Source organism: Vombatus ursinus, unplaced genomic scaffold (genome assembly GCF_900497805.2).
Source record: "Vombatus ursinus unplaced genomic scaffold, bare-nosed wombat genome assembly UNPS02015202.1, whole genome shotgun sequence".
NCBI classification, from domain to species: domain Eukaryota; kingdom Metazoa; phylum Chordata; class Mammalia; order Diprotodontia; family Vombatidae; genus Vombatus; species Vombatus ursinus.
The window spans coordinates 764,319-779,504 of NW_020954980.1; the positions used below are offsets into that span (position 1 = coordinate 764,319).

The 15,186-nt window shown below is 39.5% G+C and overlaps 1 protein-coding gene across 2 annotated transcripts in view; it reads right to left on the minus strand.

The window, feature by feature from the left end:
* Positions 1-8,363: 8,363 nt before the first annotated feature.
* GTF2H1 (general transcription factor IIH subunit 1) overlaps positions 8,364-15,186 on the minus strand; it is a 34,992-nt gene continuing 28,169 nt past the window's right edge. For both annotated transcript variants that reach the window (XM_027846784.1, XM_027846785.1), the window contains exons 12-15: positions 14,849-14,939; positions 14,150-14,265; positions 10,814-10,906; positions 8,364-9,572 (exon numbers count right to left, since the gene is read on the minus strand). In XM_027846784.1, coding sequence (XP_027702585.1) covers positions 9,486-9,572; positions 10,814-10,906; positions 14,150-14,265; positions 14,849-14,939 — 387 coding nt within the window. In that variant the 3' untranslated portion in view covers positions 8,364-9,485. The remainder of the gene's footprint in view (positions 9,573-10,813; positions 10,907-14,149; positions 14,266-14,848; positions 14,940-15,186) is intronic.

Here is a 15,186-nt window from a genome sequence, read left to right on the forward strand (position 1 = left end):
CTTCCTTCCAGTTCCCTTCATTATCTATTCCCGTGGTCTATTCAACCTCCTAGCAGTTCCAATTGGAATTCTCCCTAAACTCATCCCAGCTTCAGAATCTTTCTCCTAGCCCTTTCTCCTAATATCTAAAAATTATTTGAGTGTATATAAGATCTACCCTGGCCCCCATTTAAATACTGAGACTTCCTCATGCCCACTCATCTTTATGGGCATCACTAATGTTCAGATTCCTTAAAAGTCTAGCCTGTATGTTTTATCTCTAAATGATAAACTGTCTCTGGTTGAAAGAAGATTTGGGTCAAATTCTTTCAGGCAGGGCCCGTGTGTTGTGATTTTGGGGTTCCAGCACCCCTAAACCTCTAGGCCTCATCAAAAGCAGCCTCTAAAGGACAGGGCTGATGATGAAATTGGATTAACATTCTCCTTAATTTTAGGTGAAGACCCCCTCAACTGTGAAAACTTAGTTTTGATTGAAGGGTAAAGAGGATGTAATCTAGGTAAATTTCCTATTTCCTTCTTCTGTTTTTAATAAGGATGTTCTTGACTTGTGTGTAGATCATTCTTATAAAGATCTGACAGAGGAAGAAGTGGCCATGTGGGTGGGTAACTCTTGGTTGACATTTTCTAAATTGCTCCCTTTTTGGTGATATCATTTCTGATTTTTTTTTCCAGTTGTTTAGCATGTTCTCTGAGATATCTTGAAAATCAATCCCTCAATATTTCCAAAGCAAAATTGTGTTGCTTTTGGCGCCAATTTCTCCTGGGTGTATTTGACCCATATATTATGTAAAATTAATCATTATTAAAAAACCAAAAATAGGAAACAGATACCAGAAATTATATTGGCACTGATTATAATAATGTAATCTAAGCTTAACCAATGTAAATTTTTGTAAGAATAAGATTAAAAGAGCCCAGGAAGATAGAAGTAAACATCTGACTTATTTGCCAAATAGAGATGGCTACCAACTGCAAAACTGGGTTAGAATGTAAATTTGTCTGCAAAATCTTCTGAATAAGGATGATGAATTATGAGCAGTATAATCTAATAAAGAGACACAGTACAGGTTAAAACCAGTTTAAACAAAGCTTATTAAGATATCCAACAGTCAGGCAATTAAGCATTTATTAAGGACTAATTATTTGCAAGTAATACGCAAAGTGGGGGATACAAATAAAAGCAAAAAAAGAATGTCAGTCCCTGTCCTCAAGAATCTTACATTCTAATCGAGGAAGACAGTACATAAATGGGAGCTAAAAAGTAAGTGTGTGTGTGTGTGTAGGATATGGTACAAGGACAGAGGCATGGAGGCAAAGTCTGGCCTGGGTCTATCCCCAAAATGGAGGCCCACGCACCAATGGGAAAAAGAGGGTGAGGATGTTCCAAGGTGATGTGAAAGATGAGCTCTGAGAATCTCTCGGGAATGAAGACTCCTCAGGGAGTTAATAGCTTCCTGTTCTGTTGAAACACTTGCAGCTGGTTGACCTTGTAAAGCAACATGCTTTTCAACACATCTTGTACTTTATCAGACCTCCTCCCTTTCTAAAACTATTTACTCTAAAAAGAAAACCTCTTGCTTTTCCCTATCTCCAGGCAAGTGGTGAAAGTGTCTTTGTTCATTGTTGCTGGGGTAGATAGCCAATGAATAGATTGTACCCTCAGAGCTTGCATTAATGAGCCCTGAGGAGGGGGCTGGGAAAGGGGATTGTGCTAGGACCTATGTAACCTGTTGATCTGAACACACCTCTGCTCTCTTAGGTTGGCACCAATTTTTTGGTGTTCTGAGGGAGCCCTTTCTCAAGAAAGCTAATAAATGAAATTTTCTTTTTGCTAATATCTATTAGTCTCAGATTCATTGATAAGGGTCTCTGTACCCCACACAGTGAGAACACAGCTGATGAGCGAAGTTCCAACATGAGAAGGCAGCTGAGTCATGTTAATGAAGTGCAGAGTCAGAAGCAGTTATCCCAAGGTATATAAGGGTGACATAAGAAGTGCTACAAACTGAAGAAAGTTGGAAAAGACGCCTAAATCATTTAGCATACCCTTTTGTCCATCAAGGATAGCGGAACCACCACACCTGGACCCTGAAAGTAGAAATGTTATTGAGAACAAAGATAGGAAAAGCAGCCAGGATGTATCAAACATATGTAGGGGGTAGTAGGCTGGATTATCTTTGGGAAATTGCAAAGCTCTTATACTGACCCTATTCTTCCCATGAAAACAAAGGCCCATCTTTTCAAAAGGGCGGTCAAGTGCTATAGTGGATAGAGTGCCAAGCCTAGAGTCAAGAAGACATCTTCCTGAGTTCAAATCTGGCCTCAGCCACTTACTAGCTGTGTGACCCTGGACGAGTCACTTAACCCTGTTTGCCTCAGTTTCCTCATCTATAAAATGAGCTGAGAAGGAAATAGCAACCCCCTTCAGTATCATTGCCAAGAAAACCCCAAATGGGGTCACAAAGAGTTGGACACAACTAAAAAATGATTGAACTGTATCTTTTCAAAACTAACTCATTAATAATAACAGTAACTACAGCTAGCATTTCTACAGAGCTTCCAGCAGCTCTTTCTCAGTATATCCCAGGGAAGTTGGTATAGTCACAGATGAAGGGTGGTGGTGGGGAATTTCAAATGATTATCAAATTGGAGTTACTGTTAATGCCCTGGTTGGGGGAAAAGAAGAACCGAGTATGGGTGACTGACCAGTTTGCCTATATGGGACGCACCTTTTGGAATCTGAAGCAAAGAACTTGTAGAACTGCTGGACATGAATAGTGCAGGAATCACTTTATGTAAGCACAGAATCATACCTCCAACAAATTCTAAGTAACAAGGCAAGGCAATGAGTAGTAGGTACTTACTACATTCCAGGAACTCTGAGGAGTGCTGGGTGGAGAAAGAGAGGTATGGTGTTGAAGCCTGCAAAACTGGAACTAGAGGCAAGAGAATGATGGTTGGCCAGCCTGGGCCTGATCCAGAATGGAGGCCTCAGCAGGAACTCCCCAATGGGAGAAAGGGATAGACTCAGTGAAGTGACAGGCCCCAGGTGTGAAGGGACGTAATTTAATGATGAAATCCACAAGGTCAGAAGCTGACCCAGAAGGGGAACAGTTCTGCTGCCAGTGGGATCCAAGCGCCAGAAGGTCCTTTCAAGCTGGAAAGGTTTAAAATTGACCTCTGCAATGGGCTGTGTTTATCATCCAAAGACCAGATTAGCAAAGATCAGAGAGAGGTTTAGCACCACGTTGGCTACTGGGCAATTAATTTTTCAGTCATAGCTACTCATAGAAACCATTTACTTGCTTATAAAGGTAGTAAGCTTTCAATTAATGAAGGGATTATCCAGATATGAAATTATAGATCCTGGAAATATTAAGGGTATTAATATTCACTAAAGCTCTTAAAAAGTTTGCAAAGAATTTTCCTTAATAAATAGGCCTATAAGGGAGATAGTTTAAGCAATATTACTTACATTTTAGAGTTGAAGAAAATAATGTAGAGATTTTAAGTGATCTGTCCAAGGTCAAACAGTTAAGTGTTAAGAGTTAGGACTTAAACTCAGTTTTCCTGATAAGTCCTATAGTCTTTTACTTACTATACCATGTTACCTATTAGATTTTTAAAATTTACATTTTATTAGTTTCATCTTTACATCATTTCTGTGAGAATAATTTTGATACCCCACTCAATTGGATCAGTATCCACTCAGTTCATTGTTATTTAATAGGTATCAGTGATTGTATTAGTGAATTAAGTAGAATAAGATTAAGTTTGAGTAAGTTTTGATAGTTAATGCTATTAGGATAAGAGTTATGATTATTTGACTATGCATTGATGATAATATTCATGTACTGATAATTTTAATTGATAGATTTATACTATATAGATTTAGTTTGTTATTTAGGCCTTCACTAACCTGTGTTAGGGATGGGGATAGAGACTTGTTGCACTATCCCCCTCCTCCCATCTTGCTCCCATCCCCTCCCCTTTGTACCTCAGAAGCTGCTGTGTAACAGAAAACCACATCTTCCCCATTCTTTTGTACCTGATGGTGGTAACAAACAAGTGGAAACCCCAGAATCCTGTCGCTTAGTCACTGATGTGATTGATTGACATGTGGAAAGCGTAATAACTAAACTTTGGTGATTGATGGACATCTCCCTTGACCAAATGGGAGTTCTTTCCTGTAGCCAAATATACAATTCCGCTTCCTCTTCTTGACCAATCATGTGGATTTCCCCTTTTGGAAATGACCAACCAAAGAATTGTATCACCTCCATCTATTTTTGGCATCTCCTCAATTGTTATAAACGAGCCCGGCTCCCAGGTAAAGGGGTCCATGACAGCAGAGGCAAGACTTGGATCCATCCAATTTCTAAGGGATCACTAATTTCCCTAATAAACTGAAAATGCCTGGAATGCCTCAGTGTCCTTTTGTTGCATACTGGATTGAAATTTTTGGGTCATATTTCTGAATATGTCAATCAATAAACATTTATTAAGTACCTAATATTCCTCTTCTTGTCTATTCAATAAATCATATTTTGTAACAAAAAATATAAAGAAAAAAATAGTTCAGCAAACCAATGCATCAGCCCCGACAATAAATGCAATATTCTAAATTATAGTCCTCTATCTCTGCAATTAAGAGAATGAGGTACATTTTCTTAAAGCTTTTTTGGGGTCCAACCTTGGATACAGCTTCTTTAAGACCTATTAGGGACCTTTCAGGTCATTTAACCCTTACCCAAGTGTGATTACATCTACAAGGCAATCCATTACATTTCTGGACCATTTTGTTAGGTAGTATGATGGATTCACTGTCTTTGATGGTGAAAAATTTTGTTATAAATATCTATACATCTTTTGCATCGTCTGTTGCTTTTCTTTTAGTTTCATACTTAAATGCCTTTGGGATGGTTTCGCTTCTTTAGGTCTCTCACCAAGCTACCAACAAACTGGCTTTTCCTGCTTCTGATTCTTTTTTTTTGAGTTTCCATGTGATAATTAAAAACAAAAAAGGTCCCTCTCCTTCCTTCTTTCCCCAAATCACCAATATAAAAAAAACCCTCAAAACAAGCACACACGTATTGCTGCAAAACAACTTCCCACAATGACCATGCCCCAAAAAGCCTATTTCATTTCATATTTTAATTCCATCACTTCTTTGGCAGCAGGTGACAGATTCATCTTCAATTTTCCAAAGGGTTTATTATTGAGTTAATTGGAGTCCTAAAGTCTTTTAGTTTTTTCTGTTTTTGTCATATAAATAGTTCTCCTAGTTCTGTTTAACTCTGTATCAGATTCCAGATGTATTCATCATTTCTTATGGTGTGGTAATATTCCTTTATATGAATATACCACAATTTGTTTAGCCATTTCTCTGGCGGACAGGATTCTCAGTTTCTACTTTCTGGCTGCTTGAAAAGGGCTGTGATGTTTTAGTGCATATGGGTCCATTTCCTCTTTCTTTGAGCTCTATGTTGCTTTCCAGAACGGCTGGACCAATCCACAGCTCAAACAATAATCAATTAGTGTCATTTCCCATAGTCCTTCCAAGTCACCTTCCTCTTTTGTCATCTTTATCAATCTAATGATAGGAGGTAGAATCTCTAAGTTGCTTTCATGTCCATTTCTCCAATTATTAATGATATGGGGTATGTTTTTTCTTATGGTTATTGATAACTTAAGATTTCTTCTTTTACATAGTACCTGTCCTTCAACCAATCTTCTCATGACATGAAGCAGGTAGGTGGTTTAGTGACTGTCGGATTTGAGAGTCCCTAAGACTTGAGTTTCCATCTGGCTAGCTTACGTTAATTCTTAGCTTTGTGACCTTGGACAAATTACTCAACCCTCAGTTTCCTCAGCTGTAAAAATGAGGGGATACTACTTGACAGCTTCTAAGACTCCTTCCAGCTTTAAATCTAGAATCCAGTGGTTTTTGAGTCCAATCTTTTCTGGTCACTGATTCTATGAATGCTTGTCAGTGTTTTCCCTTAAATGTGGTACCTAGAAACATCAAATATCTCAGATGTGGTCTGATCAGGGCAAAGAATTTGCATAAAATAGCATTAAATTCAGTTGTTTTAGGTGAGTCACTCATAGCATTAATGAAGAGGGAACTAGGCAGAAAGTGTGTGGCTAAATTCTGCACTGACACCTTTCTCCTGTTGAATAATCAGCCCCAGGACTACCTGCGCCCCCTAGTGTTTAACTACTGGAAGCAATTTGCATTCAGTTAATAACGTGAAATGCTAGGCTGCTTTTATTTATCTACCCCTATTTAACACTGGGCATTCTGCAGCTAGAAGTGATCTCTTCCTCATATGTTCTCAATGTGCCTTGCACTCCACTTATGCTTTCCACATGGGCTATACTTACACTGCAGACACACTTGCCTTCCTCATGAACCATTCTGGCTGTGTAGTAATGAGGTTTTGCACAGCCAGGATGGTCTTCAGCTGAATTTGACCAGATCCAAACCCAGATCTTCCCATTTTAAAGCCCAATCAGGGTCTGCAATCTGCTGCCACATGTGGCCCCAAGAGTCCAGTGTTCCCTCTATTTCTTGGGGAGGAATAAGAAGAGTTAATGGTGTCAGTTTCCCTATTATGCTCTAACAAGCACAGGGACAGGACTTTGCTTGATAAATGTCTCCTGACATGATTCCAGAAGACCAATGATGAAGAATAACACCTATCTCTTTGAGATGGCCTCACAATGGATCCCATTTGTTCATGTCTCTCTCCATTCACATCCATGCTCTATTCTAAAGCACACATATGACTGCATCATCCCTAACCCTTCTAATATCAAATACAATCCCCTATTTGGAATTCTAATATCTTTGCAGTCAAGATTCTTTTTACCTTTACCATTTCCTTACTCATTATTCCTCTACACACTTTCAACTCTTTGGCTATACAGGATAATTTGCTGTACTTCACACATAATATTCTATCTCCCATACCTGGAAGATGCACTAACCAGTTCACCCCTTTTGAGACTCAGCTTGAATATCACCTTTTGTGAGAGGCCTTTCCTGGTCTTTTGAGCTTTTTACGCCTTCTCTGAGGTTGCTTTGAATATACCTATATACGTCTGCATTGGCTGCTGCCAGAATTAAGTTAATTGAAATAAAGAATATTTTGCCTTTGTCTTTGTCTCCCCAGTTATCAGTAGAGTGCCCAGGTCATAAGAAGCTCCTAATAAATGCTTGATTGATTCAATGTAGCTAATGTGAACTATATTGTGGTATACTGAACTATATATGTTAAACTGACATTTAAAAAAATTGTTTTTATGTTGTTGAAAATACCAGATTAAGAATCTAAATACTAACTTTAACAATCCCTCTCAGCTCGGAAAGCTTAAGAATACTATAATCTAGGGGCAGCTAGCTGGCGCAGTGCACAGAGCACCAGGCCTGGAGTCAGGAGGACCTGAGTTCAAATCCAATCTCAGACCAGACACTTGACACTTACTAGCTGTGTGACCCTAGGCAAGTCACTTAACCCCAATTGCCTCGAAAAAAAAAAGAAAAAAAAACTACTATAATCTGTAGTGAGAGGAGAGAGAGGAAGTCACTTACATAAAAGGGGAGGGAGTGTCAACAGGGGTAAATTACGGGCCTTGAACAAAAATGGACAAGAAAGTACATCTTGACCATGCCTGATCTACATCTTCAAACTATGCCCCCTTCTTGCTTTCTCAGTTCCAATATCATTACATTCTCTGCTTATATCCCCAAGTGCAGCAAGGTCTTAGAATAGGTAATAATTCTGGAATAATGAGCCCCTGCCTGACCCCCACATCCAGAAGCACCTGGTGATTGCCCTTAAGGACAAGGTCTATTTTTCATTTTGGCTTTGTCTTAGAACAAAAAGCAACCTCAGTCAGCTTGAGAGTGGCATGAACGCAACCTTGGGTTGAAGAAAAAGAGTTTTGGATCATTTGATGTTCTTGTGCCTGGTAATAAATAAAGGACCCCATTCTCTGTCAATGTAACTGCCTTGTTCAAAATGGGTACCTCTCCTCCACTGGTGGGTGCCAATGGTCATATTCCAAAGGACCATAATTAGCCTTGCTGACTGTGAAATTCAGGGATACCCTTTGTTGAGACATACGTACTTTAAAGAAAATTGCAATCCCATAGAGGTCTAATAATGATTGTCCCTCAGAAGTTCTGATGACCTTTCCTAATTCCCCTGTTCAAGTTTTCACTTGTGCCCAGAGTATGACATTGCAATGCGACATATGCTTCAAATTCAAAATCACAAGCAGCCCAACCCACCGCACGACCAGACAGATATAAACAACCAGACATAATGAAAAAACACAGAATGTGTCATTTAAACAGTATGTATAAAACGGGTTTACTTTTTTTGTATAATTTTTAATACAAGACAGCTAAGTCTTAGATAAACAGTGAGTTGATCCTATTAGGAACAAAATATGGCACAGATTCCAGATACAATATCATATCTAACTTTTTTTTTGCATTCACACGCTTTCCACTCTATGCAATGATTATCGATTCGCCAAAAATAGTTTAACAGTCAGGTAGAGACTGGAGAAAAACAGACTTGAGAAACACTTTTTATTTCTCTTAAAAGAGGTGAAAATAAGTAAATGATTCTTATAGTTCTCTTCACTTGTAAGATCTTTAAACTCTTAAAAAAGCAGTTTCCTCAAAGCACATGCCATCTTAAAAAAATCTCAGCAGTGCATATGTGCACTCAAACAAAAACATGCAGCTCCATTGTCTCTTGAAAAAATTTTGCATAAAAAATTCAAGACTTTCTGCAAAACTGTTCCCCTTGTGTCATTCCAGGACCCCAAACCACAAATAAGCGCTCAGTGCAATTCTATTGCTTCTCATTTCCGTAGGAAACACAGAGCAGAAGATGCCTCTGACCACAACTGTCTCCTGATGGTTAGAGCGACAGCTTCTCTCTGCTTTATTTAAAATACTCCTTTTTCAACCTGTTTCAGTAAAGTACAAACAGAATCCAGTAAAACGTGAGGATCCAGTGGAGGAAAAAAAAACAAAACAAAACAACATTTAATTTCTACCCTGTGCCATATATTTAAAAAAAAAGGTTAGACAAAAATTTTTTTTTCAGATTTTTATCAATTCACCCTTTTTAAAGTTACTTTTTATTTCTGAAAGCAGCTCTTAATGCAAATCAAAAGCAGTTCCTGAGTAACTGCAGTAAACAGTGTCTTTTTAAAATATATATATTTTTTGCAATTCAGCTCGTTTTGGTTCTGCCTTAATTTACCTCCCAGTTTTCAAGTTTAACCACAGCTCCTTTCACTCCAGAATGTGCAAGTTCAATAGCATCAGTTCCCAAGTCCAGTGGCTGCAGACGTCCCTGCAGCATCGTCTGGGGGATGCGCGAGCTGCTCAGGGTGTGTTCCCACAACTGCTGCAGAGAGCATCCCAGGGACCAAAGCCTCCAATGCCCAGGGCTCCTTCACGTCTTCTTCAGCAGGCGCCGGGACTGCCAGGTGTGAAGTTTATTGTAAGCCGTCTGCAGCATCTCTTCTATGTGACTTACCAACTGAAAAACAGCCAAAGACTTTGACAACTCTAGAGAAGACTGCAAAGTTTCTGCTGACATACCATGACCCAAGCTCATCATTACCCTTTACCGGTGAATGACACAATGTACAGCGAAGTGCTCTGAGTGCAAGATTAAAGCCACATACAAGCACAAGGGGTCACCACATACAGGGTTCAACAGGGTTCAACAAGGAAGATGATGGGCTTGATGCAACAGAGTGCATGTGCTAGTGCCTAGGTGGGGGTGATTCTCGAATTGCAGAAGAGAATTGTGGGTCAGGATCTTGGAGTTCTCAGCTGCTTTTGTAGGAGGGGTGCTGTGACTGCTCTGGTTGTGGGCTGACCTCTGATGGGTAAATCTATGAATTACTTAAGACTCAAATCTATCAGAATTCTTGAGAAAGAGTATCTTCAGAAACTCATTGATGTTGAGGGTTCCTCAAGGCTTGGTTTAGTTACCTTGGGGAGGTCATAGGACACTATGGTCCTGAGAGTTAGCCACAAACTCTGTGTGTGTGTGTGTGTGGGGGGGCGCGAGCACATATGCATGCACTTTCAAATCTGAGATATATTTGTGGGAAAGAGGTGACAGTCTTCCAGTATGCTAATAACTGGCTCCACAACAAATGCAAGCAAAGGGACTTGTCTGACAAGAGAAACCACTTAGGGATGTTTGGCTTCTGATGCCTACCACTCAGTGACGGAATTTATTTCAGTCAAATCTGGAAGCCACTGGTTTTCCACTTTTAAAATTGCTGCTCTTAAGTTAAGAAGTAGTTCTCCTATATTGTATGTGTTTAAAGGGTCAGAAACTTTTCTGATTAAGAAGCAGAATATTTATGTAGTTTTGAAGAGACACAGGATAACACTTATCAGATTAAAATGAATGAAAACGATTCCTTTTTTGAATAAAAAATTTTGCTATTTGCTGTTAGCATAAGAAATCATTTGTCTGTAGAGAGATGTGTTATCTTCTGAAGTCTCACTTGTGAGGAACTCTATTTACACAGTCTTACCTTGCTCAGAGGCTTAGATCATTTATTTGTCTATTGGGGCAACAGTTTAAAGAAAACTTTAGCATCTATACTTCTTAACCCATTATGTTTACATGTAGCATGGTAAATGATCTTGGCTAACTGAAAAAGAAACCAGAATGTCTACTCACTAATGCAAAATAAAATACAATCTAAGTATTTTACTGCATGTAGAATATGATGCTAAAATCAGTTGATTTCTTACATTTGTGCTTAAATACTGTCTCCGAATTTTTTCTTGGAATGGGCAGAGCTTAGTAGCTTGGAATCGTTCCAAATTACTCTTCATCCTCACTACCTGAAAAATATGAGTAAATACACAATGAGAGGCAGTGCTATACATAGTTGTCCTTTTAATCAGAAAAGATCTGGTTTAAGCCTTACCTTGGACACACACTAGCTATGTGACTATAACAACATGCTCCTCCCCACCAGTGAAATGACCTCCTACTGACTTGGTCTATTTTGCCTTTAGGTGTACATGTTGTTTCCCCCAATAGAATGTAATCTCCTTGCAGGCAAGGATTGCTTTCTTTTTCACTTTTCCCACTGCAATGTCTGGCAAAGAGTAGGCACCTATTGGTAAAATGCTCACTGAACAAAGGAAGAACTTTGTTTTACCAAAAAATAGAACCCACATAAATAACAGAACTGACCATGGGCAAATGATTTAGCTTTTCAGTGCCCAAGATATTCTAAGACCATATGCTACAGATGATGCAGTTTCTACACTGGGAATTTTCTATACTGATAAAGTGTCTGGATCAAAACTAGCCCTTAATCAAATACAAAAACCAAACCAAAACAACAACAACAACAAAAAAACCACAAACCACTACAAAATATTCTACAGTATAGTCACATGCTGAATTTTCTTTAGTTGGAAAATTCTCTGGTTTGCCTTCAGAGATTTGACTCCAGATACACTGTTTTCCATCGTAAAGATCAATTTGAATACTATCCCCACTCCAAGAAGCTTTCTCCAATTTCCAAATTGGTAATGACTCCCTCAACCCAGGTTCTCAAAAAGTATTATTATTAATAATAGCTAACATTTATATAGTGCTTACTTTGTAACAGGCACCGCACTAAGCACTTATCTCATTTTAATACTTTTTTTTTGGGGGGGCCCCTAGGCAATGGGGTTCAGTGACTTGCCCAGGATCACACAGCTAGTGTTATGTGTCTGAGGCCGAATTTGAACTCAAGTCCTCCTAATCCAGGGCCGGTGCTCTATCCACTGCGCCACCTAGCTGCCCCTATCTCATTTAATACTCAAAACAACCCTGGAAGGTAGGTGCTGTTATTATCCTTATTTTACAGATGAGGAAACAGACAAACACTGGTCAAGGAACTTGTCCAAGGTAACACAGCTATTAAGTGAGGCTAGATTTGAACTCAGGTTTTCTTGGCTCCAGGTCCACATTCTATCTATTGCACTACCGATATTATAGTATTATTTGTACCTTGTCTAATGCACTTTTGATACACTACCAAATATCAGGATTTTTTTGGCTGTGTCAGAATCTATGTTGGAAGAGATATTAGATGCTATCTTGTTCACTTTATATCTAAAAGGGAATTTTATCTGCAAGTGGGCATTCAACTTTTGCTCAGAAACCATTATCTTTGGCCAGTGGGCTCCGAATTCCTGTATTTTTGTGCCTGTTCCCAGGCACCATCGTCTTTAATCTGCTATTCATTTTCCTGCTCTGCCTGTGGCTGAGCCCTCCTGAGGGACTTTACCGTCAGTTCTGGAATTCCTGCCCTAGTCCTATGCTATCCGGATCATTTATACTATGGCCCACTCTGTATCACTGCATCTGCCCCATAACTAATAGGGTCTTCAGTTTCTTGAAGGACTCCAGAGGCCCCAGCAGTATGCTCTCCAGGTTCCTTCTGACATTAGTGTTTATAACTGTAAGAGTTGCCAGCAATGGACAAAGGCTGTCCGGCTTCACAAATGTCAAGAGACTTTCAGGTGCAGAGTGGACACAGGCTCAAAGAAAGCTACCAACTCCTTCAAAAGAAGAGACTTGCACTATTGCTCAGTGTTTTGCACCTCTTTTCCCTTTTTTTCTGTCACATCTTCCCACCTTCCAATCTCCTGACACAGATTAAGCCTAACTTTTCTTAGACTCCTTGAAAAACTTTCCCCATTTTTTCAAACATTTCATTTTCCTGCTAAGCTGAATTCCTCTAGCCCTTCTACCATCCTACCTGGGAAGGACACCAGCCTGCACTTTGTGCAAATCTTTGTTACTCATTAGTGATACAAACACGCCTAGAGCGCATTCTGTGCTGGTCGCCTCAAAATTCTTGTTGCTCTTCATAAACCCCAGTAGCGAGATCTCCAGTCTTCTCTTTCCTATTTGGTACCGCCTAGCTAACTGCTGGTAAATCATGCATCCCACTCGGTTCTGCTGTTTCTGGATAACTGATTTTCCTGTCTCTAACCCCCTGTGCACACAAGCTGCCTAGAGCTGACAGACACTCCTAAAGCATAGGACTGGGGGAGCTCTTCTACTTAGTAAGGTACCACTGATTCCTTCGCATTCAAGCCTTTCACAATCTGGTTTCACCTTATGACTTTACCAGATTTTACTGCACATTGTGCTCCTTTGAACACTAAGCTACAAACCAGACTCACTGATGGCCATAGCTGACATTCTACGTGCCAATGCCTGGAGCAGGCCCCGTCCAGTCCCACCTTGTAGAATTACTAGCTTTGTAAAGCTCTGTTCAGATGTCGTCGCTTTCCTCCAGGAGGCCCCCTAACCCCTCCTCCAGGTACCAGTGCCTTCCCATTTCTTTCACATTTACTTATGCAATATGGTACCAGTTTTGTCTCTGTACCTGCAGTGCCTATTAATGCAGATTCCTGCCTAGTTTGAATGCCAACAGAAGCTAACAGCACCTGTCTTTTGAGCAAAGGTCTCACAAAGAATTATGATGACCTGTAAGGCTTTACCTAACTAATGCTCTCTTCCTAACTGTTGGATCCTCTCCTCCTCTTGTTGAAACCACATGTTTTCTCTCCCCTTTCACTACTCTAAGAGAACTCCATAAGAGAGGAGGCCAAGAGTCCTCTATGCTTTGTACCCACCCAGAAATTGGGACACACTAACAGATGCTTAATAAATGCTTCTTAAATTGAACTGAAGCAACTGAGCTTTAGGGGGAACTGCTTCCTGGTGCCTCTCTTCCTCTAGAGATTCATTTTCTCTTCCCCAAAGTAGCCTGAAGGTAACATTTGGTGAACTCTGTCGCTGTGTCTTTAATGCCAAGTTAACCTATTGTTCTAACTGACTGATGTTTGTAGTTACAGGTATCCCCCAGGATTTAAATAATTGCACTGATGGGATTTTGGGACCTAGATCAACATGCCTTAAATAGAAAAGGGGCTCAGAAGCAGCAAACTTGAATTAAGGTAAAAGTTTCAAATTCATTCCATTAAGAATATATTTCTGATCCAGAATCACCACTTCCTGAGCCACAGCACATCAGCAATCAAAGCTGACTAGAATTCCTCTGTCCTCACCTTTTCTTCTAGGAATGGTGTGTTAACTGGAAAACAGGACCAGAAATGCCTCAGCAGCTCCCCCACAGCCACATATAAGTGTTTGAGTTCTGACTGAATGTCATTTGGCACCATCTCTGCATGAAAAAGGAAAGGCCTTTTGAAATCCAAGTCCCCTGGCTGCTCCATATACAGAATCTACAAGACTGACCACTTTGTACTCTAATACAATGTGGAATTATTTCCCCTGAGATCTTAACAGAGCTTTAAAGCTTAAAGTTCTCTCTGGGAGACCAGATGATGATTTTGTATATTTACTTATAAATAAGTGAATAAGTGTAAGATTTCATATTAACCTGACTTGTTTCCTTCCATCTTAATAAGCTTACAATTTGGCCAGGTTAAAAAAAAATCAATGTTACAATACTTACAACATTATGACAGTTTATGAATATAAAGCTTGCACATGAATGAACAAAGCCTTATTAGCTTTTATAAAGTATATGTTTGGAACTCAAAATTTTAAAAACGAATGTTAAAAATTGTCTTTACATGTAACTGGGGAAAAATAAAATACCAAATAAAAGCTAAAAAAACCAATCAACATAATTAATCATATTAAAAACAAAGATATGAAAAAAAAAAAAAGGTACATGTTCCCCCCCCCCCCCAACACTCTTTTTACCCAAGGGATGCTAGTTGAACCTGTAACACACATACGGTTTATGGCTTGCTGAGGTCCTCCCTGCATAAGTGCTCCTCCAGGGGATAGGGCTGTGATGGTACTACTTGCAGCACCACTTGAAAGAACCTGGAGAACAAGAAACAAAACTTCTCCTTTAGAATCTTTAGTTACTACAGATTTGAAAAAATGTAAAAATAAAAGTAAAAAAATTTCATTTCAGAAGAATAGGAAAGAGCAGCCAAGATTTACTCATCCATCTCAAGGCTCGACAGGAGTTTCACAGCCTATTATTTGAATGAGGCATCATGTTTTTCTTTCCACTGTTCAACGATGAGCATCAGCTCCTTACCTTAAGACCAGATGGAGAACGCCT